At 34.7% G+C, this 24,849-nt stretch overlaps 1 protein-coding gene across 2 annotated transcripts in view; it reads left to right on the top strand.

The window, feature by feature from the left end:
* Nucleotides 1-24,849, top strand: part of TPR (translocated promoter region, nuclear basket protein) — a 74,058-nt gene that overhangs the window by 18,136 nt on the left and 31,073 nt on the right. For both annotated transcript variants that reach the window (XM_007117749.4, XM_028488447.2), the window contains exons 7-27: nt 4,369-4,461; nt 4,894-4,974; nt 5,055-5,142; nt 6,099-6,239; nt 6,654-6,745; nt 7,171-7,368; nt 9,909-10,016; nt 11,008-11,234; nt 11,903-12,066; nt 12,526-12,659; nt 12,748-12,896; nt 14,113-14,275; nt 15,575-15,709; nt 16,364-16,504; nt 17,473-17,638; nt 18,669-18,835; nt 19,821-19,973; nt 20,406-20,522; nt 22,322-22,525; nt 22,625-22,809; nt 23,259-23,406. In XM_007117749.4, the coding sequence (XP_007117811.1) occupies nt 4,369-4,461; nt 4,894-4,974; nt 5,055-5,142; nt 6,099-6,239; nt 6,654-6,745; nt 7,171-7,368; nt 9,909-10,016; nt 11,008-11,234; nt 11,903-12,066; nt 12,526-12,659; nt 12,748-12,896; nt 14,113-14,275; nt 15,575-15,709; nt 16,364-16,504; nt 17,473-17,638; nt 18,669-18,835; nt 19,821-19,973; nt 20,406-20,522; nt 22,322-22,525; nt 22,625-22,809; nt 23,259-23,406 (3,054 nt within the window). The remainder of the gene's footprint in view (nt 1-4,368; nt 4,462-4,893; nt 4,975-5,054; nt 5,143-6,098; nt 6,240-6,653; nt 6,746-7,170; nt 7,369-9,908; nt 10,017-11,007; nt 11,235-11,902; nt 12,067-12,525; nt 12,660-12,747; nt 12,897-14,112; nt 14,276-15,574; nt 15,710-16,363; nt 16,505-17,472; nt 17,639-18,668; nt 18,836-19,820; nt 19,974-20,405; nt 20,523-22,321; nt 22,526-22,624; nt 22,810-23,258; nt 23,407-24,849) is intronic.

Raw genomic sequence — 24,849 nt, 5'->3', positions numbered from 1 at the left:
TTTACTTCTTCTTTTCCGATTTGGATTCCTTTTATTTCTTTTTCTTCTCTCATTGCTGTGGCTAAAACCTCCAAAACTATGTTGAATAAGAGTGGTGAGAGTGGGCAGCCTTGCTTGTTCCTGATCTTAGTGGAAATGGTTTCAGTTTTTCACCATTGAGGATGATATTGGCTGTGGGTTTGTCATATATGGCCTTTATTTTATTGAGGTAAGTTCCCTCTATGCCTCCTTTTTGGAGGGTTTTTATCATAAATGGGTGTTAATTTTGTTGAAAGCTTTTTCTGCATCTAGTGAGATGATCATATGGTTTTTCTCCTTCAGTTTGTTAATATCGTATATCATATTGATTGATTTACATATATTGAAGAATCCTTTCAATCCTGGGATAAACCCGATTTGATCATGGTGTATGATCCTTTTAATGTGCTGTTGCATTCTGTTTGCTAGTATTTTGTTGAGGATTTTTACATCTGTGTTCATCAGTGATATTGGCCTGTAGTTTTCTTTTTTTGTGACATCTTTGTCTGGTTTTGACATCAGGGTGATGATGGCCTCGTAGAATAAGTTTGGTACTGTTCCTCCCACTGCTATATTTTGGAAGAGTTTGAGAAGGATAGGTGTTAGCTCTTCTCTAAATGTTTGATAGAATTCACCTGTGAAGCCATCTGGTCCATCCCATCCTGGGCTTTTGTTTGCTGGAAGATTTTTAATCACAGTTTCAATTTCAGTGCTTGTGATTGATCTGTTATATTTTCTATTTCTTCCTGGTTCAGGCTCAGAAGGTTGTGCTTTTCTAAGAATTTTTCTCTTTCTTCCAGATTGTGCATTTTATTGGCATATAGTTGCTTGTAATAATCTCTCATGATATATTGTATTTCTTCAGTGTCAGTTGTTACTTCTCCTTTTTCATTTCTAATTCTATTGATTTGAGTTTTCTCCCTTTTTAACTTTGTATTTCTGTAGTGCCAGTTGTTACTTCTCCTTTTCCATTTCTAATTCTATTGATTTGAGTTTTCTCCCTTTTTAACTTGATGAGTCTGGCTAATGGTTTATCAATTTTCTTTATCTTCTCAAAGAACTAGCTTTTAGTTTTATTGATCTTTACTATCGTTTTCTTCATTTCTTTTTCACTCTTGGTTATTTAGCAGTGTATTGTTTAGCCTCCATGTGTTTGTATTTTTAACAGATTTTTTTCTATAATTGATACCTAGTCTCATAGCGTGTAGTTGGAAAAGATACTTGATATGATTTCAGTTTTCTTAAATTTACCAAGGCTTGCTTTGTGACCCAGTATATGATCTATCCTGGAGAATGTTCCATGAGCACTTGAGAAGAAAGTGTATTCTGTTGTTTTTGGATGAAATGTCCTATAAATATCAATTAAGTCCATTTTGTTTAATGTATCATTTAAAGCTTGTGTTTCCTTATTTATTTTCATCTTAGATGATCTGTCCATTGGTGAAAGTGGGGTGTTAACGTCCCCTATTACGATTGTGTTAGTGTCAGTTTCCCCTTTTATGGCTGTTAGCGTTTGCCTTATGTATGTAGGTGTTCTTATGCTGGGTGCATAAATATTTACAATTGTTATATCTTCTTATTGGGTTGATCCCTTCATCATTATGTAGTGCCCTTCTATGTCTCTTATAATAGGCATTATTTTAAAGTCTATTTTGTGTGATATGAGAATTGCTACTCCAGCTTTCTTTTGATTTCCATTTTTATGGAATATCTTTTTCCATCCCCTCACTTTCAGTCTGTATGTCTCCCTAGGTCTGAAGTGGGTCTCTTGTAGACAGCTTATATACGGGTCTTGTTTCTGTATTCATTCAGCCAGTCTGTGTCGTTTGGTTGGAGCATTTATTCCATTTACATTTAAGGTAGTTATCGATATGTATGTTTCTGTTACTATTTTCTTAATTGTTTTGGGTTTATTATTGTATGTCTTTTCCTTCTTTTGTGTTTCCTGCCTATAGAAGTTCTTTTAGCATTTGTTGTAAAGCTGGTTTGGTGGTGCTGAATTCTCTTAGCTTTTGCTTGTCTGTAAAGGTTTTAATTTCTCTGTTGAATCTGAATGAGATCCTTGCTGGGTAGGGTAATCTTGGTTGTAGGTTTTTCCCCTTCATCACTTTAAATAGGTCCTGCCACACCCTTTGGTTTGCAGAGTTTCTGCTGAGAAATCAGCTGTTAACCTTATGGGGATTCCCTTGTATGTTATTTGTTGCTTTTCCCTTGCTGCTTTTAATATTTTTCTTTGTATTTAGTTTTTGATAGTTTGATTAGTATGTGTCTTGGCGTGGTTCTCTTTGGATTTATCCTGTATGGGACTCTCTGTGCTTCCTGGAGTTTATTTAATATTTCCTTTCCCATGTTAGGGCAGTTTTCAACTGTCATCTCTTTAAATATTTTCTTAGTCCTTTTCTTTATCTCCTTTTCTTCTGGGACCCCTATAATTTGAATGTTGGTGCACTTAATGTTGTCCCATAGGTCTCTGAGACTGTCCTCAATTCTTTTCATTCTTTTTTCTTTATTCTGCTCTGCAGTAGTTATTTCCACTATTTTATCTTCCAGGTCACTTATCTGTTCTTCTGCCTCAGTTATTCTGCTATTGATTCCTTATAGAGAATTTAAAATTTCATTTATTGTGTTGTTCATCATTGTTTGCTCTTTAGTTCTTCTTGGTCCTTGTGAAATGTTTCTTGTATTTATTTTATTCTTTTTCCTTCTTTTTTCTTTATTCTGCTCTGCAGTAGTTATTTCCACTATTTTATCTTCCAGGTCACTTATCTGTTCTTCTGCCTCAGTTATTCTGCTATTGATTCCTTATAGAGAATTTAAAATTTCATTTATTGTGTTGTTCATCATTGTTTGCTCTTTAGTTCTTCTTGGTCCTTGTGAAATGTTTCTTGTATTTTCTCCATTCTGTTTCCAAGATTTTGGATCATGTTTACTATCATTACTCTGAATTCTTTTTCAGGTAGACTGCGTATTTCCTCTTCATTTGTTTGGTCTGGTGGGTTTTGCTTGCTCCTTCATCTACCCTGTGTTTCTCTGTCTTCTCATTTTGCTTAACTTACTGTGTTTGTGGTATCCTTTTCGCAGGCTGCAGGTTGTAATTCCTGTTGTTTTTGGTGTCTGCCCCTAGTGTGTAACGTTGGTTCTGTAGGTTGTGTGGGCTTCCTGGTGGAGTGGACTGGTGTCTGTGTTCTGGTGTGTGAGGCTGGATCTTGTCTTTCTGGTGGGCAGGACTGTATGTAGTGGTATGTTTTGTGGTGTCTGTTAGCTTATCATGATTTTAGGCAGCCTCTCTGCTAATGGGTGGCATTGTGTTCCTGTCTTACTAGTTGTTTGGCATGGGGTGTCCAGCACTGGAGCTTGCTGGTTGTTGAGTGGAGCTGGATCTTAGCATTGAGATGGAGATCTCTGGGAGAGCTTTCACCGTTTGATATTACGTGGGGCCGGGAGGTCTCTGGTGGACCAATGTCCTGAACACGGTTTTCCCACCTCAGAGGCTCACGCCTGACACCCGGCCGGAGCACCAAGACCCTGTCATCCACACGGCTCAGAAGAAAAGGGAGAAAAAGAAAGGAAGGAAAAAAGAAAGGAAAATTAATTAATTAATTAAGTTAAATTAAGTTATTAAGATAAATAATAAAAAATATTAAAAATAAAAAAGGAAAGAAAGAACAACGAAACCAATAAACAAATCCACCAATGATAACAAGTGCTAAAAACTACACAAAAAAAAGAAAGAAAATAGACAGAATCCTAGGATAAATGGCAAAAGCAAAGCTATACAGACAAAATCACAAAAGAAGCATACACACACACTCACAAAAAGAGAAAAAGGAAAAAAATACACATATATATGAAAAAAAAAGGGAGAGAGCAACGAAATCAGTAAACAAGTCTACCAGTGATAATAAGCTGTAAATACTAAACTAAGATAAACATAAAACCAGAAACAAATTAGTTGAAGAAAGCAAATCCCAAGTCTACAATTACTCCCAAAGTCCACTGCCTCAGTTTTGGGATGATTTGTTGTCTATTCAGGTATTCCACAGATGCAGGGTACATCAAGTTGACTGTGGAGATTTAATCCGCTGCTCCTGAGGCTGCTGGGAGAAATTTCCCTTTCTCTTCTTTGTTTGCACAGCTCCTGGGGTTCAGCTTTGGATTTGGACCCACCTCTGCGTGTAGGTCGCCTGTGGGCATCTGTTCCCCACCCAGACAGGACAGGGTTAAAGTAGCAGCTGATTAGGGGGCTCTGGCTCACTCAGGCCTGGTACTTGGCACCTAAACTTTATACCAGATTAATTTCAGTTAATACGACATCCTTCCCCCCACCCAACTCTACTTTTTTATTTCTAGGTTTCTAGAATGGAAGAACAAATGAATGGCTTGAAAACATCAAATGAGAATCTTCAAAAGCATGTAGAGGATCTGTTGACCAAACTGAAAGAGGTGTAGTTGACCAGTTTAAAATGTCTCTTTTACAAAAATATTGTAGCACTTAGGAAGCTATTGATTTATAAAATGATTTCATGTTTTGAACCATTCCTGGCACCACAAAATGGCCAGGGCACTTTCATATGATGTAACTAGGCTAAAATTGCTACAATCAGTTACATACTATATCCAAAGTACTGTCTAAAAATGAGTATGGTTAATTTTAATGACATTTAAATATTCTACTTTAAGATAAAAATATCATTAACATTTTATCCTTAAGATAATTTATAATGGCAACTGATTTTAATTTTAGTGTTTTAATCTTCATCTCTTTACTTTCAAAACTGAATTTTTTATCTTGGCATTTGATAAGCATTCTAAATTCAGTTCAAATCAGACTGTTTTAATTTGGTTTTTGGTGTTGGCTTTTTTTTCCCCCCTCAGGCCAAGGAACAGCAGGCCAGTATGGAAGAGAAATTCCACAATGAATTAAATGCTCACATAAAACTCTCTAACCTTTACAAGGTAGGTACCATACCATATGCTTTAGTGTCCTAATGTTGCATTATTGGATGTTGGGTAACTTTTTTAAGATTAAATTTTAGAGTGCTGCTGATGATTCAGAGGCAAAGAGCAATGAACTGACTCGAGCAGTGGATGAATTACACAAACTTTTGAAGGAAGCTGGAGAAGGTAAGATTTTCCAATTATGGGAAGATTACTTTGTTTTTAGATGGAAGGTACTGTTTTCTTTACCCTTCTGTAGATTTTTGGATTTAGAGGTCAGGTACCTTATTAGGGACAAAATTTGATATAGAAGAAAGATCCTTAGGTCAAGAAATTTTAAATTCTATTTTCAGCAAATATTTGAAAATATAAGTAGCTAATATTTTTCTATTTCTTTCATTTGATAACCTTATGTATATTCTGATTTGTAATAGGGAATTTTTCTTCCATTTTTGAAACATTTCCTTTGATAAATACATATAGGTTTATGGTTTGGGTACTCTTAATCCATAAATAAGCCTTACTTTTTTGTTTTTTTTTTTTTTTTTTGTGGTATGCGGGCCTCCCTCTGTTGTGGCCTCTCCCATTGCGGAGCACAGGCTCCGGACGCGCAGGCTCAGCAGCCATGGCTCACGGGCCCAGCCGCTCCGTGGCATGTGGGATCCTCCCAGACCGGGGCGCGAACCCGGTTCCCCTGCATCGGCAGGCGGACACGCAACCACTGCGCCACCAGGGAAGCCCAAGCCTTACTTTTTAAGTTATAATGTATTTTAAAGTCTTTGATTTCATATATTCCTGCTTTTTTTAAATGTAAGTTATTTATGTATGATCTTTTCCAGGCATTTCCTATGTTCTAGACATCTAAGATCAGATTAAAACCAAAGAGACACTTAGAACCACTTTTTTATAATTTGAGTTCCCCTATTTTCCCCTCTTATAAAAGGGACATCAAAAGGAGAAGTAGATTCACTAGGCCAGGACAACTCAGGAATTATAAGTACATCAAGAGGTTCCAGTGGGTAATAACTGTCAACCACAGCCTCTGTAGAATTTAATATTGTCTGCTGACTATTCTGTTACATTCTGTAACTCAAAGATTTTAATTATGTGCTTGATTATTCTGTCTCTAAAAATGTTTTTAGCCAATAAAGCAATACAAGATCATCTTCTAGAAGTAGAGGAATCTAAAGATCAAATGGAAAAAGAAATGCTTGAGAAAATAGGGAAATTAGAGAAGGAATTAGAGAATGCAAATGACCTGCTTTCTGCCACAAAACGTAAAGGTATGGATTAATAGTTGCTTATTAAAGGTTTGAAATACTAGAACTTCCCTACATAGTCCTCACTTAACTTCACTAATAGTGTTTGTCATGTTGTGATGTAGGAAACTCATTAAGTTATAGCATTACAACTTATTTATTTTTAGTTTAGCATTACTTTATCTGTATCTTTATTGTATTGTCAGGGATAAGTACCATTTGATCACACATAATTGTGTGTCAATTTCCAGAATAGTTTTAACTATAATTACTGCATGATTTTTAGAATTGTGTTACATGACTACTTGTCATATTTTATAGTCCTGATAGGAATTTATATGTAATGTACAGTAGGTATCACTTTTACTTGTAAGAAATATTAGTGGCTTTACTTTGAAATTTTACAAAAATATACTCGATTTCTGTGTGTTGGCACAGGGGCCATCTTGTCTGAAGAAGAGCTTGCAGCCATGTCTCCTACTGCAGCAGCCGTAGCTAAGATAGTGAAACCTGGCATGAAGCTAACTGAGGTAAAAATGGTATTAAATCTTGTTATTTTCCTTCAGCAAAAGTGTTCACATCTCTCTGACACTTATGCCCCAGAAAAATTATTCTTAAAGTTGCCTAGTGATTAACGGATCATTTTAGGAAAGGCTTTCTTACTTTTTTCATTTGTTTGTTTGTTTTTAGTTGTGCCTCACGGGCTCCTTAGTTGTGGCATGCAAACTCTTGTTCTCCTGACCAGGGATCGAATCTGGGCCCCCTGTATTGGGAGCACAGAGTCTTAACCACTGTGCCACCAGGGAAGTCCCCAGGAAAGGCTTTCTTGGTTCCTATGTAACATACAGTAAACATTTCCATCTTGTGTAATGCTAATGAATGTTTATAAAGAAGCTAGACAGACTGTATATATCTGTTATGCTTAGATTTGAAATGACCCCTCTTCTTCTTTCAGCTGTATAATGCTTATGTGGAAACTCAGGATCAGCTGCTTTTGGAGAAACTAGAGAACAAAAGAATTAATAAGTACCTAGATGAAATAGTGAAAGAAGTTGAAGCCAAAGCACCAATTTTGAAACGCCAACGTGAGGAGTATGAACGTGCACAGAAAGCTGTGGCAAGTTTATCTGTTAAGCTTGAACAAGCTATGAAGGTTGGTTGCATTCCTAAACTTTAACTGTAGAAAAAATACATACGAGAAATCATTTACTAGATAGGGTAGTTCTTTCTTAGAATTAAAGAATTTAAGTTAAAAGGCTAACCACATTTTCAGTGATAGGGTAATTATATATTTTAAAACTTGTCATTACATTATTAAACAGCTGTAACTGCAAAATGTTTTATCTTTATTTTTTATCTTTATCTTTTATCTTTATCTTTATTCAGCTAACGTTGAAAATCTTTAGCATTTTTTATCATTTTGGGATGATTTCTGTAGGGTTCTCTAGTGGATGATAAATAGCCAAATCTCCCTGGGCTACTCTTCAGATTAAAATAACAATCTCTCTTTGTTAATAGAACATTTCTAAATTTAGCAATAGTCATTTTCTGTCAGGCAATTCTGATATTCTGTCTAGAAATGATAATATTGTTTGACTTACCATTGAAAAGAATTCCTTTTTTAAAATATCGTTTCACAATTTGGCAAATCTTTATATACATTATTTTGTTACTGTTCCTTTGCCTATTAGAAGTACCAAGGAAGCTTGTAAATATTCTTTACCTCTTAAGATTCCTTTTTAATAGATAATGGTTTAAAAAGAGTATTTATATGCTGATAATGTTTTTAGGATACAACTATTATTACGGAGAAATCTTCAAGATTTAGTAAGCAAGTTTTATTGGGGAAAATCAGTTAAATCAACTTGTATCTAAACTGATAAATTTCTTTTTTTTTTTGAGAGTATAAATATATTGTATAAATAAATTATATCCTTAATTCAACTTAAACTTTTGTTACTGTTGTTATTACAATTTAGATGTTAGTTTAAATCAGGGTGTATTGTGTCTAATGGTCTCTTTCTCCTGAATCAAATGATGTCTAGCAGTCTTGCCTTGATAGAATATTGGGTTTTAGACACACGCCTGCCCCTTTGATGCGGTTTAAAAAGAGGTCCTTTGGATCTACTGACTTTCTCACTGTAGAGAGTGAGCATTTTGCCTGGAGCTTATTGTCTGAAGTAGGTAGTAAAATAGAGGGGCTTAAAAATCAGATAATAGGGCTTCCCTGGTGGCGCAGTGGTTGAGAGTCCGCCTGCCGATGCAGGGGACACGGGTTCGTGCCCCGGTCCAGGAGGGTCCCGCATGCCGCGGAGCGGCTGGGCCCGAAAAAAAAAAAAAAAAAAATCAGATAATAGCAGCTGTTCATTGTGGGGAAAACATATTTGTTAATTCATCACTAACGTACAGGTACAGTAATAAATACAGACTTTTTTCATAACTGCCAAAGACTTTAAAGATAATTTCTGTATGTTTTTCATAGTTGAATCTTCTGTCCATAACACACATCATGTCCAGTCTAGATTCTGTGGTGCTTATTTGTTAGATTCTTAGAGGTTTTTTTTTTGGTTTATTTCTTTGGCGGTATGCGGGCCTCTCACTGTTGTGGCCTCTCCCGTTGCGGAGCACAGGCTCCAGACGCGGAGGCTCAGTGGCCATGGCTCATGGGCCTAGCCACTCCACGGCATGTGGGATCTTCCCGGACCAGGGCACAAACCCGTGTCCCCTGCATCGGCAGGCGGACTCTCAACCACTGTGCCACCCGGGAAGCCCAATTCTTAGAGTTTTATAACCAAATTACTTCCTTCCATGGCATCTTAATTTATCCCAGTTTGAACTCAGTAGATCTGTGTCATTACCATACTGCATGAATATTTGCCTGCTTCATTTTGTCAACTGAAATTGGTTTATCCTTGTTCCCTGGGCACTGTGCTCAGAGGTACTTTAAACACCAGGAAAAATATGAGCCATCTTTCACTCGAATAGTGTGTAAAACATTATTATGTGAAAACAATAGATTAAGAAGCAAAGTTTGTATGAATTTGAGATAAAACTTAAGATTTCAAAGATATTTTGTGCTTACATCAAGCTTCTTAAAACTGTGCCCCTAAATCCCTAATGATATTGTGATGCTAAACTTTACAGAGCACTGCAATATGTTGTAATTTCTTTCCTTTTAACAGCTTTGTGACATTGGCTGCTGCGTCTTTAGAATTAATTCCTGATGCGTTTTTAATAAAATCAAGTCTTTTATGCATCTTACCCAACATTTTTTACTTTTAACGTATATTTCCAGATAGTCAGTATAATAATGATTATCGTTGTAATGCAGTCCTTTGTTTTTGTCTTAGTAATAAAGCTTTTTGAGAGTATTTCTCTGATATCATTTGATAATACACTATGAATTTAGTGTGGCTGTAACATTGTAGTTCACAGTTAACTTGGGAATTCCTCATCGTTATCATACAGTGATGAACGTTATAATGAGCAATATTTGAGATATTAAGAAATACATGTATTCATATTTTTAAGAAATTTCTCTTTAGAGGCTAGTATATTATATAGAATATTTTTTAGTTATAAGTTGATTACTGTGGTATTTGAGCACTGTATATTTTTGTTGTTTGTGTAACTGCAGTTTATATAGATCTTAGAAGGAAATACAGAATTTTCATTTGACTTTTCATTTTAAAGGAGATTCAGCGATTGCAGGAGGACACAGATAAAGCCAATAAACATTCATCTGTACTTGAAAGAGACAATCAAAGAATGGAAGTACAAATAAAAGATCTTTCACAACAGGTTAGAATTTTTTGTTTCTTTTCCTGTATTTTTTCCTTGAACTGACTCCCTAGTAGTGTTTGAATCTGTTCACAGGTGTGTAAGATAGAACTAGCACATATGAAACTCTTATCAACTAAGAAAACCACTCTAGCAGAATTGCAGACTGGTCATTGTTTTCCCGTAGCTGCTCCTCCTTTTCTTTTCTTTACGTGTTTGATAAATTTTCAAATTGAAGGTACTGGTTGTAATAAATGAAGTAATTCAAAGATAAATAAAAGTTTTCTTCCCCCTGCCCAAGTCCCAGAGTTAACAGAATGGTGTTATTCTTTCACCAATGGTGTATTCTTTCACGCCTTCTTATACGTACAGATACACAGGAGCATGTGTAAACATATGTAAACATTCTTTGTTTTTACTAAAATAAAATCATGCATTTTGTATATGCATCTATAAATGCATTACCCTACCACTTTTTTTTTTTACTGAACAGGTTTAGAAATGTAGGTCTGTTTTTTCATATATTTTACCCTAATTTTTGTGTGTGGGTATACACACATACACACAAACATAGATAAAAATTTCACATGAATGAAATTAACATCTATTTTCCATGCTCCCCTTCTGCTCCACCACATAATACATACATAAGCATGCAAGTACAAGCATACACACACACACAAAATGGGTATATATTTCTGTGTGTTTTATTTGGTCGTTGTTTTCAAAAAATGGAACTATGCTTTTGGAATCCGACTGTTTTTTTAAAAATAGTAGTTTTCATTATGTACGTCCATAGAAGTGAAAAATAAATTTTTTCAATTAAGGTTTTCTTTATTTAGGCCTTAATATCTAAAATGATAACCTTGATGTTTTGTTTTTCAAGATAATTTAATACTAAGTTGACAGTGTTCATAAAGTAACATTGTCATTTGAAAATTTTACTTTTCTTCTAAACATTTCCAGAATCAAAGCCAATACTATTTGATAACATATTAAAACCCTTTTTTAGATTAGAGTGCTTCTGATGGAACTTGAAGAAGCGAGGGGTAACCATGTAATCCGTGATGAGGAAGTAAGCTCTGCTGATATAAGTAGTTCATCTGAAGTAATATCACAGCACCTAGTATCTTACAGAAACATTGAAGAGCTTCAACAGCAAAATCAACGTCTCTTAGTGGCCCTTCGGGAGCTTGGGGAAACCAGAGAAAGAGAAGAACAAGAAACAACTTCATCCAAGTAAGCAATAGACTACTTTGGTTTATTCAGCAAACATTTATTGAAACCTTTTATGTGCCCCTAACAGTGCTGGATATTGGGAATATAGTGATTTAGGAGAAAAAAAAAAAAACAACTGAGCAACAATACCCCCCCAAAAAAATTCTACTCTCAGGGACCTCAGTTTGTGGATGAGACTGATAATAGATAAGATAGCTAATAAGATCAATAAATAGATAATTTTAGTTCAGTGTGATTAGTGCTGTAACAGATAAGCCTATCCATGGGAGCGTAGGGTATGAGACCCAGCCTAGATTTTAGGGAACAGGCCAGGCTTCATGGAGAAGATATTTAAGGAATTACAGTAAAGAATTTTTTTTGAAAAAATGGTTTTGGTACTAGAGGAGGAAGAATGGCTATGAAAGCAAGAAGACTGGAGTTTGGACTCAGTGGAATTGGTTTAATTTTTGCAAACAAATTTTTCAGATGACGTTGGTGAGTGTCTGTGTCCTGTAAGGCAGGGGTTTTAAAAGTGATTCTTAAAATAGCAGCAGGAGAAAGAAAGGATAAGAGAGATGAAAATACTGTGCTTAATGATAGGCTATAAAATGCTTAGTCAATTTGCAATAGAATTTATAACTGCCTCTCAATCTCAGTCCTGTGAAATAGACTGATTTCTTTTCCTGCAGAATAACTGAGCTTCAGCTCAAACTTGAGAGTGCCCTCGCTGAATTGGAACAACTCCGTGAATCACGGCGACATCAAATGCAGCTTGTTGATTCCATAGTTCGTCAGCGTGATATGTACCGTATTTTGTTGTCACAGACAACAGGAGTTACCATTCCTTTACAAGGTAGGTTTTTATACGTTATCTTAAAAGTTTCCAAGTATTTTTGGGAAGTATTTCTGAAATGTATATTAGGGAATGGATTTTGCAATATAACTAGTACCTACTTCAATATTTAATAGTGATAACTTCAAATTTGACTACCATATATGAGTGATCATAACACGTCATCAATTCTAAAATACATTATTTTAGGTAAGAAAAATGCTGATCATTGTTAAAAAATATGCTTTTGAGAGGCAATGAATTACAGTGTTTATTCTGGTTATGTTTTAACATTTAATTTGCAAAAATTACCTTTATTTAACTAGAAGTCATAAATAACTTTAATAAGTTGTTTAGTAGGTTCTTTGTTTCATAATTTCTATAATCTTATGATTTCATTTAAATGAGTCAGCTTGTTGATTTTTGGTAATGACGTATTTTGTGAAGAAATGTTACATCATTCTTTTTACGTTTCTGAAGCTTCAAGCTTAGATGATAGTTCTCTTGTGTCAACTCCAAAACGTTCAAGTACATCACAGACTGTTTCCACTCCTACTCCAGTACCTGTAATTGAGTCAGCAGAGGCTATAGAAGCCAAGGCTGCCCTTAAACAGGTAAAGACCCCACCTTTACAGCTTTACTTTGGGTCAGGTTTTTTGAGAACATGGACTATCATCTTCTAATAATTTCTCCAATATTTAGTTGCAGGAAATTTTTGAGAACTACAGAAAAGAAAAGGCAGATAATGAAAAAATGCAGAATGAGCAGCTTGAGAAACTTCAGGAGCAAGTCACAGATTTGCGATCACAAAATACCAAAATTTCTACCCAGCTAGATTTTGCTTCTAAACGGTAAATTTTCTTTTCAAAAATTAAGTCTAAACGGTATACTTAGTTTTCAGTTGAATCAAATTCAAGTGTTAATTTGTGATAGTGTTACTTTTTTTGGTGGATTCTGATCCAGTACATACAGATGTACAGGTTAATGATTGTCTTGGATATTGCTAAGGAGTCCAGGTAGTTATTTAGTTAAGTTGAAGTTCATGTAAGGAATGTTGGCTATTTTTCCTTCCTGAGATTAAAGAAGATAGTTTCCATAGGACTTAATTATTTTAAGTAAGGAAGATAAGAGAACTGTGAGCAAATTTCATTCAGCCTTTTCTAGTCTAGGTAGAAGAAAAGCAGGCTCTAGAGAGTTAATTTTGGGAAAATTCACTTTCTTGGTCACTTACAAAGGAATAATGGTAAATTTCATTCCATAGTTATTACCAGAGCCATGGAATACTTGTTAGTTAATCAAGTTAGGAAAAAACTTATTTCTTTGTCTACTACATGGTCAAACTGTTTTTGTAAGTATATGACAAGCAGTTGGCTCTGTACATTCCAACAGTTTGATATCCCAATAAAAGCACCTTTTTTTCCCTATGTTGATAGCTCTAGCCAGCCATTTTCTAAGCTTTCAAGCACATAAGAAAATAACATGAAGAATTTTAGAGAGGAAAAAAAAGGATTGGCAAGGGGCTTCCCTGGTGGCGCAGTGGTTGAGAGTCCGCCTGCCGATGCAGGGGACACGGGTTCGTGCCCCGGTCTGGGAGGATCCCACATGCCGCGGAGCAGCTGGGCCCGTGAGCCATGGCCGCTGAGCCTGCACGTCCGGAGCCTGTGCTCTTCAATGGGAGAGGCTGCGGCAGTGAGAGGCCCGCGTACCGCCAAAAAAAAAAAAAGGTTGCAAAAATCCATCACTAACCATGAGTGAATATCTTAAATTGCATACTATATTGTGGTGGGTGTCTCATGTATCAACATTATATGGCATTATTTTGAATATGATTAAAATACTTGTAAATGAGTAAGATTAAAAAGTTAATTCAGCATGAAATACTGTGCTTAATTAGAATTTGACTGCTAAATATGGCATTTAGAAAAAAGAATGAAGATTTTTACATTATTACACAAGCCACTGTTTTCATATTATTAATCATGTAAAATTAAGTTCTTGTGAAAATCAAGGAACTAAGCTAGGATATAGTACTTCAGTTGCTTATGGAATTTTTTTTTTTCATATAAGTTATGAAATGCTACAAGATAATGTTGAAGGATATCGTCGGGAAATAACATCCCTGCATGAGAGAAATCAGAAACTCACTGCGGCAACTCAAAAGCAGGAACAGATCATCAACACAATGACACAAGATTTGAGAGGAGCTAGTGAAAAGCTAGCTGTTGCAGAAGTGAGACCAATTTCCAGCATCTCACTTGCGTTATAAGTTGCATTTGACACTTGTTTTTTAATTATTACTTTGCTTTTACGTGTTGGTGTAATGTAGATATTTGAGGTTTGTGAATTATATGTCCTTATCAAATAGTTTCCAGGCGTCCACTTGTCCATCAGATCAGTTGGGTGATTGTTTCTAATAAAACTGGAGTGGGAAAGAAGTTGGTTTGTCTGGACTAAGATTGTCTTACAGATTTTCCATTTCAAAATAAATTTGTAAGTCACTGTTGCTCTAGTTACAACAAAGGCAGTGGGTGAATATTTTATCCATTCTTATTTCTAATAAAGGACAGTATAAAAATTTCATTAGCATTGAATTATATTTCTGAATTTCAATGAATGAAATATAATTGATGAAATGAATGATGAATATAAATGTCAATCAGAAATTGACAGTACTTTCAACTAAATTCTAAATTCTTTGAAGATAAATTTTCATACAATGTTTTACTTTTTATAAAATTGTCTCTCACAGCTTTTTAATCATTACTTATGAACTAGGTACAGTTGTCCCCCATTTGGCCTATCTAGAAACAGATGCAGAAGCTAAGTAATTTGCCTGTTTTGGGGCCATGATGAGAGATGGGTTGGTTGGGACTTAAAACCTAGCTTTTCTAATTCTGTTGGCTATATTCTTTCATTTTTGTCTTGTACCCACTCCTTTGTGGAGACTAGACAGCAGCACTTTTTCAAACTGGTGGAGTAAGTTTTATAATTGATAGTTTTTGACTCATCCTGAAAATATGAATATTTGAGGATATTGATTTTCAGTGAACCCTCCTATATCCCCTGAAACTCAGAGTCTTTATGGGGAAAAAAAGTTTAAGTAGATCAGTTAGCACTTTCAAACAGATAGTTAGAAACCAAGCTTAGATTCTAAAACTTGCATAATTTAATAGTATGCAGGTATGACTATAGCACAATTTTTCAGTTTTGCCTCTTACACTCTGGCATTTTAGATTTTTTTATTGTTTGTTTTAAGTCTGATTTGTTAGAGCAAAGATAGTGTAAGTATTTGTAAGTAATTGCAAGATTTTTTCCTTTGATCTATTAGTATTTCCAATATTTGCTTCATATTTCAATACATGAAACTAAGAGTTGTATTTCCTTATATAGCGAAGAGATGTAGTCTCTACTGTTAGTTTCTAACATTAAGAAATATGTAGTAATGAAGAATCATTTTAATTTTATAACTGTGTTATTACATTTGACATTGTTTTTCGACATTTTTTCTTTAACTTGTATTTGCCTCAAGGTAAGAGCAGAAAATTTGAAAAAGGAAAAGGAAATGCTTAAATTGTCAGAAGTTCGTCTTTCTCAGCAAAGAGAATCCTTGTTGGCTGAACAAAGAGGGCAAAACTTGCTGCTAACTAATCTGCAAACAATTCAGGTAACCAAATAAAAAAGGACATGTAGAAAAATTAAGTTAAATTTGAACAATTTTGACATTGTATTTTCTCAGGTTTCTTAATGAGAAAATTCATGTCATTTTCATCATGCATTACGATCATTGAATTTGAAGTTTATTAAGATGTCAATATTCTAAATAAAACATTTAAAGAGAACTGACTGAAGCCATGCAATTGGCAGTTTTAATCCTCAGGTCTATATTTATAGAGTCCTGTACAGTTTGTTTACAAGATTAAATCTTTGGTTTATATTCTTTAAAACTTCAAGAAATCTGAATGGCCATTGGTAATATGGTTTTTATTTTCCCTATTAAATAGATGTTTTTTTTTTTTTTTTTTTTTTTTTTTTTTTTTTTTTTTTTTTTTTTTTTTTTTTTTTGTGGTAACCGGGGCGCGAACCCGGTTCCCCTGCATCGGCAGGCGGACGCGCAACCACCGCGCCACCAGGGAAGCCCTAAATAGATGTTTTAGTATGGAAAATGTCAAAATACCTTCTTGGTAAATGTTTTAGATCTTAACCTCTTCATGTAGAAATGAGTTGTATTCCCATAATTTTCTATTGCCTTTGGTTTTTTTTTTTTGGTGGGGGGGTTTACTTTTTTCTTAAGTATAACAAAAATCTTTTTTTACCTTAGGGAATATTGGAACGATCTGAAACAGAAACCAAACAAAGGCTTAGTAGCCAGATAGAAAAACTGGAACATGAGATATCCCATCTAAAGAAGAAGTTGGAAAATGAGGTGGAACAAAGGCATACACTTACTAGAAATCTAGATGTGAGTCTGTGTTCTGAATTTCTATAGAATGTTTATGTTTAAAAATTAAGCTGGTGTGTAGATAAACTGTCATCTCATGTTGAACCATAGTTTTGAAGAGATCTCTTATGGACTCTTAAGTTTTTCTTGCCTTTTTGTATGCTTAGTAATTTTTGATTGGGTTTTATCCTATTGGGTGCTGGATATTTCTGTATTTCTATAAATCTTGAGCTTTGTTCTGGAATGCAGTAAAGTTCATTGAGAATAGTTTGATTCTATTGAATATATTTTTTACGATTTATTAGGCAGGCCCAAAGCAGTGCTCAGTTTAGAACTAATTATTCACTGCTACCAAGGCAGTATCTTGCTGATGACTAGTCCCAGTGTCCAGTGAATTAAGAGCATTTTCAGTCAGGCTGCTGGAAACAGGCATTATTTATTACTAATAACTCTCTCTGAGCACCAGAGAGTCTTCATTCCAGTCTCTTTGGGTGATTCTTTACCCTGTCTAGGGTAATTTCATAGGCATGCACTGATCACAATTTTGCTGAATATTCAAGAGGGATCCTGTGCAAATCACAGTACTCTGTGCAGCTCTCTTCTCTCTGATAGTCTGTCTTATGAATTCAAACTAGCCTTCTTCTACTCTCAGTTCTATGTTCTCAATTCAGGAATCCGGTGGGCCTCATTTCCCTTTCCCTATGCCTTAGCCTGGACACTCTTAAATCAATAAGCTGGGAAATTGTAGGGTTCACCTCTTTTGTTTCCTGACTCAGGTATCACAGTTGTTTCAGTGTGTTTAGTCTGGGGTTTTTTGGTTGGTGTTTTTTTTTTTTGATTTTGGTTGTTTCAGATGGGGAGGTAAATCTCATCTCTGTTACCCTGGTTTAGCCAGAGTTTTAAAGTTCTGTAAAAAGATAACTTGAACCTCTAGTTACTTAAGAACTTAAAGGTAAGTGTTTGTAGGGTTAATGTATTTTTTCTTACAGGTTCAACTTTTAGATACAAAGAGACAGCTGGATACTGAGACTAATCTTCATCTTAACACAAAAGAACTGTTAAAAAATGCTCAAAAGGAAATTGCTACATTGAAGCAGCACCTCAGTAATGTGGAAGTCCAGCTTGCTTCTCAGTCCTCACAGAGAACTGGTAAAGGTAAATAATTAAGTAGGCTGATAAAAAGTACCTCTTTAGGTTTATAACATATCCTGTAGACAAATAGCCTTTTCTTTGTGGATACTAGCAAAAGATTTAAAAAACAAAAAACCTTCATTGTTCATATAGTAAAGCTCAGTTTTCCACTTAAATTAATACATTTGCAGACTTGGAAGATTCAGAATAGTTGTACATATGGCAGCTGACCAAGATATGCTCTTAGTTTTCCAATTACTGAAACCATTTTACTGATATTTTAAGAATGTTTCTCTTGTGGAGGATTAATATTTGAATTTTTAACTCTCCCTTTCGAGATGAGGTTACTTGTTGAATTTGTAATGATATGGCTCACTTACAGAAATAATTGATTGGCTTGGTCTCTTTTAGAGCAATATTTCTAATCTTTGCTCATTGATAGCTGCAGGTAAAAGATTTGTCTCATTAGGTTTTGCTTCTCTTTGTCAATACATTATTTCAAATGCAAAGCCATTATGTACAGATAATCTTTCTACATGGTTTTATTTCTTAATAGAAGGGAAATTTAAAACATAAGTATATATGTGTATATGTGATATATATAGTATATATATGAGTATCCAGTACTTCTTTCTTGTTATCATATGGTATGAAAACATTCTTTCTAATCTGCAATTTCTTCCTTTTCCATGAATTTTAGAATGAAAATTGCACTAAATGATTAAGGTGTAGTGTTTTGGAGTAAACAACGTTTAAATAAATTAAGAATGGTAATTTCTGCAAGTAGCTGTCTCAGTTTAGTGGAAATATTTTGTATTCTCTTTTTAAGCATCTTTTTAAAAAAAAATATTTGTAACAGCAGAGTTCTTTTGAAGAAATAACATACTGACAGTAACCTGTTTTTATTTTGGTATTCAGTATGGGTTGAAATATACTTTCTAGATAGTTAACTACTTATTTCGGCCTTAATCCTGACTTCACAGTCAGGATTGATAACAATCATCTCTAATATCTTTTAAAATGTTAATTTTAAGAAAGCTGTTAAATCTTTTAGGTCAGCCTAGCAACAAAGAAGATGTGGATGACCTCCTGAGTCAGCTAAGGCAGGCAGAAGAGCAGGTGAATGACTTGAAGGAAAGACTCAAAACAAGCACTAGTAATGTGGAACAGTATCGTGCAATGGTTACTAGTTTGGAAGAGTCCCTCAACAAGGAAAAACAGGTATATACAATTTTGAAATCAGTTTGCATGCACTTATTAACTTTTTTTTTAAGTTAGGTTGTTGCTGTGTGTAAGGCACTGTGTAAAAGTATGGATTCGACTGACATCATTGCACTTACCTCGTAAGAGTGCTTGAGTCTAATAAGCCAAATAAAACAAACAAAAAGATCACACAAAATTTGTGAAACATGGAAAGTGTATTGCTGTAGAAAAGGTATAGATGAAATGTTGATGTGAATGGGAGGTAGGTGAGATTATTTGTCTTTTGAGTATGCATAACTTCACAGGAGAGAAGGCATTTGTGTCCAGTCTTGAAAGAAAGCATCATTTGGATAGTTAAAGGTAGGAAGTTATTCCATGTAGAAGGCACCATCAGCCAAGATAAAAAGGCTGGTTAGTGTATTGCATTTATGAAGTGAAATAGTGAGGAGTATAATTATAAACATAGTCAAGAGCCAAATGTGAAAGTTTTTCAAGTCATACTAAATTATATGTGGTAAGATTATTGAGACATTGATTTTTTTCCAACATGTCATAACCAGAATTTGCTTTAATTAGAAAGATTAATGTAATAGATTGGAGGGTATGAAGTTTGTTTTGGAGGCTGTAGCAATAGACTAGGGCCACAGTTTTAAAAGATCCTTTTGTGGCTGGCATCATGCAAATCAAAATATGTGGGGAGAAAAACCCGTTTCAGTGGTAGAATGGACAGATTTGGCAAGTGGCTATAAAGATTGAGGGGAAAATGAAAATTGGAAATTTCACTTCAAAGGAGAAAAATAACCAGTAAACAGGTAGAGGTAAATTATGCATAGCTTTAAGTGATGTTTTTGAACTCTTTAATCAGCATTTGATGGATTTTTTAAAAAAATATGAGGCAAACATTAATTTTAGTATTTTTAAAATTTAGTTTAGATTTGGGGAAAGTAACTATAATTTTAAATATGTATATTCTTTGTATCCTACTGTTTGGTTGATGGCAAAGGTGACAGAAGAAGTACATAAGAATATTGAAGTTCGCTTGAAAGAGTCAGCTGAGTTTCAGACACAGCTGGAAAAGAAATTAATGGAAGTAGAGAAGGAAAAACAGGAACTTCAGGATGACAAGAGAAAAGCCATAGAGAGTATGGAACAACAGGTAAATTAAGTTATTACCTTATCAATCACTTTTTCTATGGTAAGAATTTAAATTCTTTTAACTAGCTCATTAGTTACTGTTCAGTTCATCTCAACAGATATTGAATGAACACATACCCAACAATTTTAGTTTTATGTTTTACTCTGCTCTGTACATCTGTACACGTTTCCTTTTGGATATTTAAGACTGCTTTATGGTACTAGGTATCAGTGCTGCTTTTTAGAAGCCTCTGCCTAAAAATTGACTTTCGCAGATAGTAATATGGAGTCAACATAGACCTGCAAAATTTGTCCAGTAGATTATATTAGCTTATGACTATTTTAAATTTAGTAAGAAGTCTTTGGGCTACTTGTATTTTGAAAAATCTATCTTCAGTATTTTTAAAGTAAGTTTGCAATTAACTCTGGTTTTAATCTTGTTCTTCTGATTTAGTTATCTGAGTTAAAGAAAACACTCAATAGTGTTCAGAATGAAGTACAAGAAGCTCTTCAGAGAGCAGGCACAGCCTTGAGTAATGAGCAGCAAGCCAGACGGGACTGTCAGGAACAAGTAAGTGTCACTCTTGAGCCAGTTATTGAGAAGTGAGCTTTGATCTTAGGGAACAGTTCTTGGAGTATTAATGCATTTTGGGGATTGGTGAATCTTACAAAAATGCAGGTCATTTCCACTCTTGTGGAACTTGGAATAGCATCAGTTGAAAAGTGTAGATGAAGGCTAAAAGTAAACATAGGTTTCCCCTGCTGTCCGAAAGTAGAAAGTTCCTATGAAGCCGTGTGTAAACTGAAATGGCATAAAGTGAAGAAACAATTATCTTAGGACACATCTTGCTAATGGAAGCACAAAATAAATTGAGATAAAGCACAGATGCTCACAGACACAGTTCAAAGCTATGTGACAGCTTGATGTTGAGATGCTGAGTGTAGTTCTCAGGGAGGGAGCTTGGTGGTGCCTCTCTTGCTACTCAGGGTGCGCACAGCCTCTATAATGGCTCCTGCAAAACAAACGCTGAACACTTTTCACTTTTCTCCTTTTTTGTAAAAGCAAAAATGCTCTTTGGATTTCTTTTGGTTAGCAAAAACAGACACTAATGTAGGTTTTTCATAAAAGCAAAGTGGCATAAAGCAAACTTTCAAAAAGTAGGAGATACCTGTAGAGCAATATTAACAAAACAATGTTGATAAATGGGAAAAATATAGAAAAATAGGAGTAGGAGATTAAATGTGTACTTGCTTTCACTTGCAAACATTCTTTCACTATTGTAGTCCTTCACTAATTCTGGTTGTAAGCTGTACTACAGACAAGATAGAGATACTTTTCTCAACAAAACAATTTTAATACCTTTTTAATACATTACTGAGCTTACACAGATTTCTATACACCACTGTTTATAAGCTTTAAAAGTACAAAACCACATTATTTAAGTATACATACAGCATGCACACACACATATATGTGATACTGCTTTTTATGATTTTTTATGAACAAGAAATGGTAAAACAATTCAGGAAAATGGGGATTATTAAAATGGTAGAATGGGAAGGAAAGACATGTAAGGATATTGGAAACATTCTCATTTTTATGTTTGGTGGTATATTAATAGCCATTCGTTGGGTTACTATTCTTTATTGCTTACATATTGCTTATATACATAACATGTATATGTATCAGGATTACTTTAAAAATGGAATACAGGGGAAAGTGCTTCACATTGAAGGTAAATTAGACAAAAATGAATTGTCTTTGGCTTATTGCCAAACAGCATAACATTGGAAATTAGAATCAAAGAATGTATCCATATTTCAGTACTCAAATAGATTATTTTCATTTTCCTTCATTCACTTTGTGTGTATGTATGTATTTTATGTAACTCAGTTATATTTAGTCTTTTTTTCATAAAGGCTCTTCCGAGTTACTATATCATCTTCTTAAGTTTCATTTTGAACATATGTTTAATATTTCATTAGATAGATAGTGTGATTTTTTTTTTAATTTTTTAACATCTTTATTGGAGTATAATTGCTTTACAATGGTGGTGTGTTAGTTTCTGCTTTATAACAAAGTGAATCAGTTATACATATACATATGTCCCCATATCTCTTCCCTCTTGCGTCTCCCTCCCTCCCACCTCCCTATCCCACCCCCTAGGTGGTCACAAAGCACCGAGCTGATCTCCCTGTGCTGTGCGGCTGCTTCCCACTACAGTGTTATTTTTAATCATTCTCCTATTTCGGTACATTTAGAGATTGTCTTCACTTTTATTACTTTAAATAATACAATGTGCATCTTTTCAAAGACTAGCTTTATGGGTTTTTAATCATCTATGTTGATGGGGAAATAATTCCTTTCAGGCTAAAATAGCTGTGGAAGCTCAGAATAAGTATGAGAGAGAATTGATGCTACATGCTGCTGATGTTGAAGCTCTACAAGCTGCCAAAGAACAGGTTTCCAAAATGGTGTCAGTGCGTCAGCACTTGGAAGAAACAACCCAGAAAGCAGAATCACAGTTGTTGGAGTGTAAAGCATCTTGGGAGGAAAGAGAGAGAATGTTAAAGGTATTATTGTACATCATAATGGAATGTTTGAAGAATTGAAAGTTTTTTTTTTAATGTACATTGGAAAATCTGCTATTATGATAGACTCTTGGCTTATAGGATGAAGTTTCCAAGAGTATGTCTCGCTGTGAAGATCTAGAAAAACAAAACAGATTACTTCATGATCAGATTGAAAAATTAAGTGACAAAGTCGTTGCCGCTATGAAGGAAGGTGTACAGGGTCCATTGAATGTATCTCTCAGTGAAGAAGGAAAATCTCAAGAACAAATTTTAGAAATTCTCAGGTATATCCAATATATTCTTAATGCTTTACTTCTGTGGTTAACAACAATTATGAAGCGACACTATAAATGTATAAATTAGACAAGTGGGAGTTATATGATATTTAGGTATAAAGCTCATTTTGTCTCTTATTAGTCAACAAACCCACTATCACCTAACTAGTGATCACTTTTGACATTTAGACATATGCCAATTTAAATAAATTAGTTCAAGTTGAATCTAATAATAAGAACTTGAGTGGATTCTTTAGAAAATTAATTGCCTTTCAGATTATTTTAAAGATAGAAGCCACTGTCTGTAAGAAAATATATCTCCCATTATTTTTTAATGAAAGCATTGTATAAAAATAGTTTTTTAAGTGAATGATTTTTGTCATCTTAAAAATTATCCAAGTTTTGAAATGTTATGTTGTTGGCATTTTTCTATTCAAATAAAATACATATTCTTGTAGATTTATACGACGAGAAAAAGAAATTGCTGAAACTAGGTTTGAAGTGGCTCAGGTTGAGAGTCTGCGCTATCGACAAAGGGTTGAACTTTTAGAAAGAGAGCTGCAGGAACTGCAGGATAGTCTAAATGCTGAAAGGGAGAAAGTTCAGGTATGTATCCTAAGCTTTAAGAAAGCACTTGTTAAATCGAGATGAGCTCATTTCAGTTTCTAATAACATAAAATTTAGTTTGAAATAAGCATTCTTTTTAAACTTGTAAATTCATTAAACATTAGTAAACACTGGCACAATACAGTGGTGAGAGACTAATGGTAACCAGACTGACTGGTTTCAAATTCTAGCTTCACACCATGAGATTTGTGCCTTGGATACATTGTTTAACTTCCTTGATCTTAAACTTCCTTGTCTGTAACATTGGGGTGATAATAATAGTGAGGATTGAGTTAGTGCACATGAAGCATTTAGAATCATGTCTGGTACACAGTGAATGCTTAATAAATTTCAGTTATCTTAATTTATTACTGTAGTTTTCATTATAGATTGATAGTAATTTTAGAAAAAAGGTAGGTTGAAACTGCTACAGAATATTCCTTTCTCATCAGAGGTGCAAAATGTAGTCAAAACAATTGACCAAAGGAGACAAAAAGATGCTTAGTGAATATGTGATCACAACATAAGCTTATTAACTCCTTAGTCCACACTACCACCCAGAGCCTTACTATTACATAACCTTATTCTGAGGAGATGCAGTAATATAACTCCACATCTGGAAGGAAGGAAATTAAGACCTTGAATCATTTATCTTCTTTTAACTGATAGTTGGAATGGCTACTAGAGAGAAACCATTGAAACGGGAAAGTGAATAATTGAACAATTAGGTTTATGGGATTTACATTTTCAGACAGAAATTTAAAATTCCAGAGTTATATCCTATTGAGAAAACAACCCAAATTCAGACATATCTCATTATGGAAATAATAAACAGACCCTCTAATTCAATGGAGTTAACACTTGGAGGAAAAGAGCAGAATCAGGGTTTCTAACAAAGATTGTATATTCTCTCAGTCACTTCTTCTTTCTTTGCTGTTCCTTTGGGCTGTAGAAAGGCAAATAATACTAGAAAATGCCCAGCTCAACCAACTCTTACATACAGTCAGGAGAGTCAAGAAGTAACATACATTATATCAAAAATAATAGAATGTCTACCAAAGATGAACAGTGTAGCATGGCAGTCATGAACCGTAGATTTTAAAATGGTGAAGGAATAAAGTAACGTGCAAAAGATGGATAATTATACTCAATGAGAACAGAAGAAAAGTTCTTCACAAATGAACAAATATTCAGTAAAATTGCTCAGAACCAAAGTTATGAAACAACTGAGTGAAATGAAAAAGTTTCTGAAAAAGGGGGAAAAAACCGAGGATCAAAATAACATTGTTTTAGGGCTTCCCTGGTGGCGCAGTGGTTGCATGTCCGCCTGCCGATGCAGGGGAACCAGGTTCACGCCCCGGTCTGGGAGGATCCCACATGCCGCGGAGCGGCTGGGCCCGTGAGCCATGGCCGCTGAGCCTGCGCGTCCGGACCCTGTGCTCC

This window comes from Physeter macrocephalus, chromosome 4 (genome assembly GCF_002837175.3).
Source record: "Physeter macrocephalus isolate SW-GA chromosome 4, ASM283717v5, whole genome shotgun sequence".
In the NCBI taxonomy this organism is placed as follows: domain Eukaryota; kingdom Metazoa; phylum Chordata; class Mammalia; order Artiodactyla; family Physeteridae; genus Physeter; species Physeter macrocephalus.
Note: the sequence above shows the minus strand (reverse complement) of the source record. Positions and strands in the feature narration are given on the sequence as shown.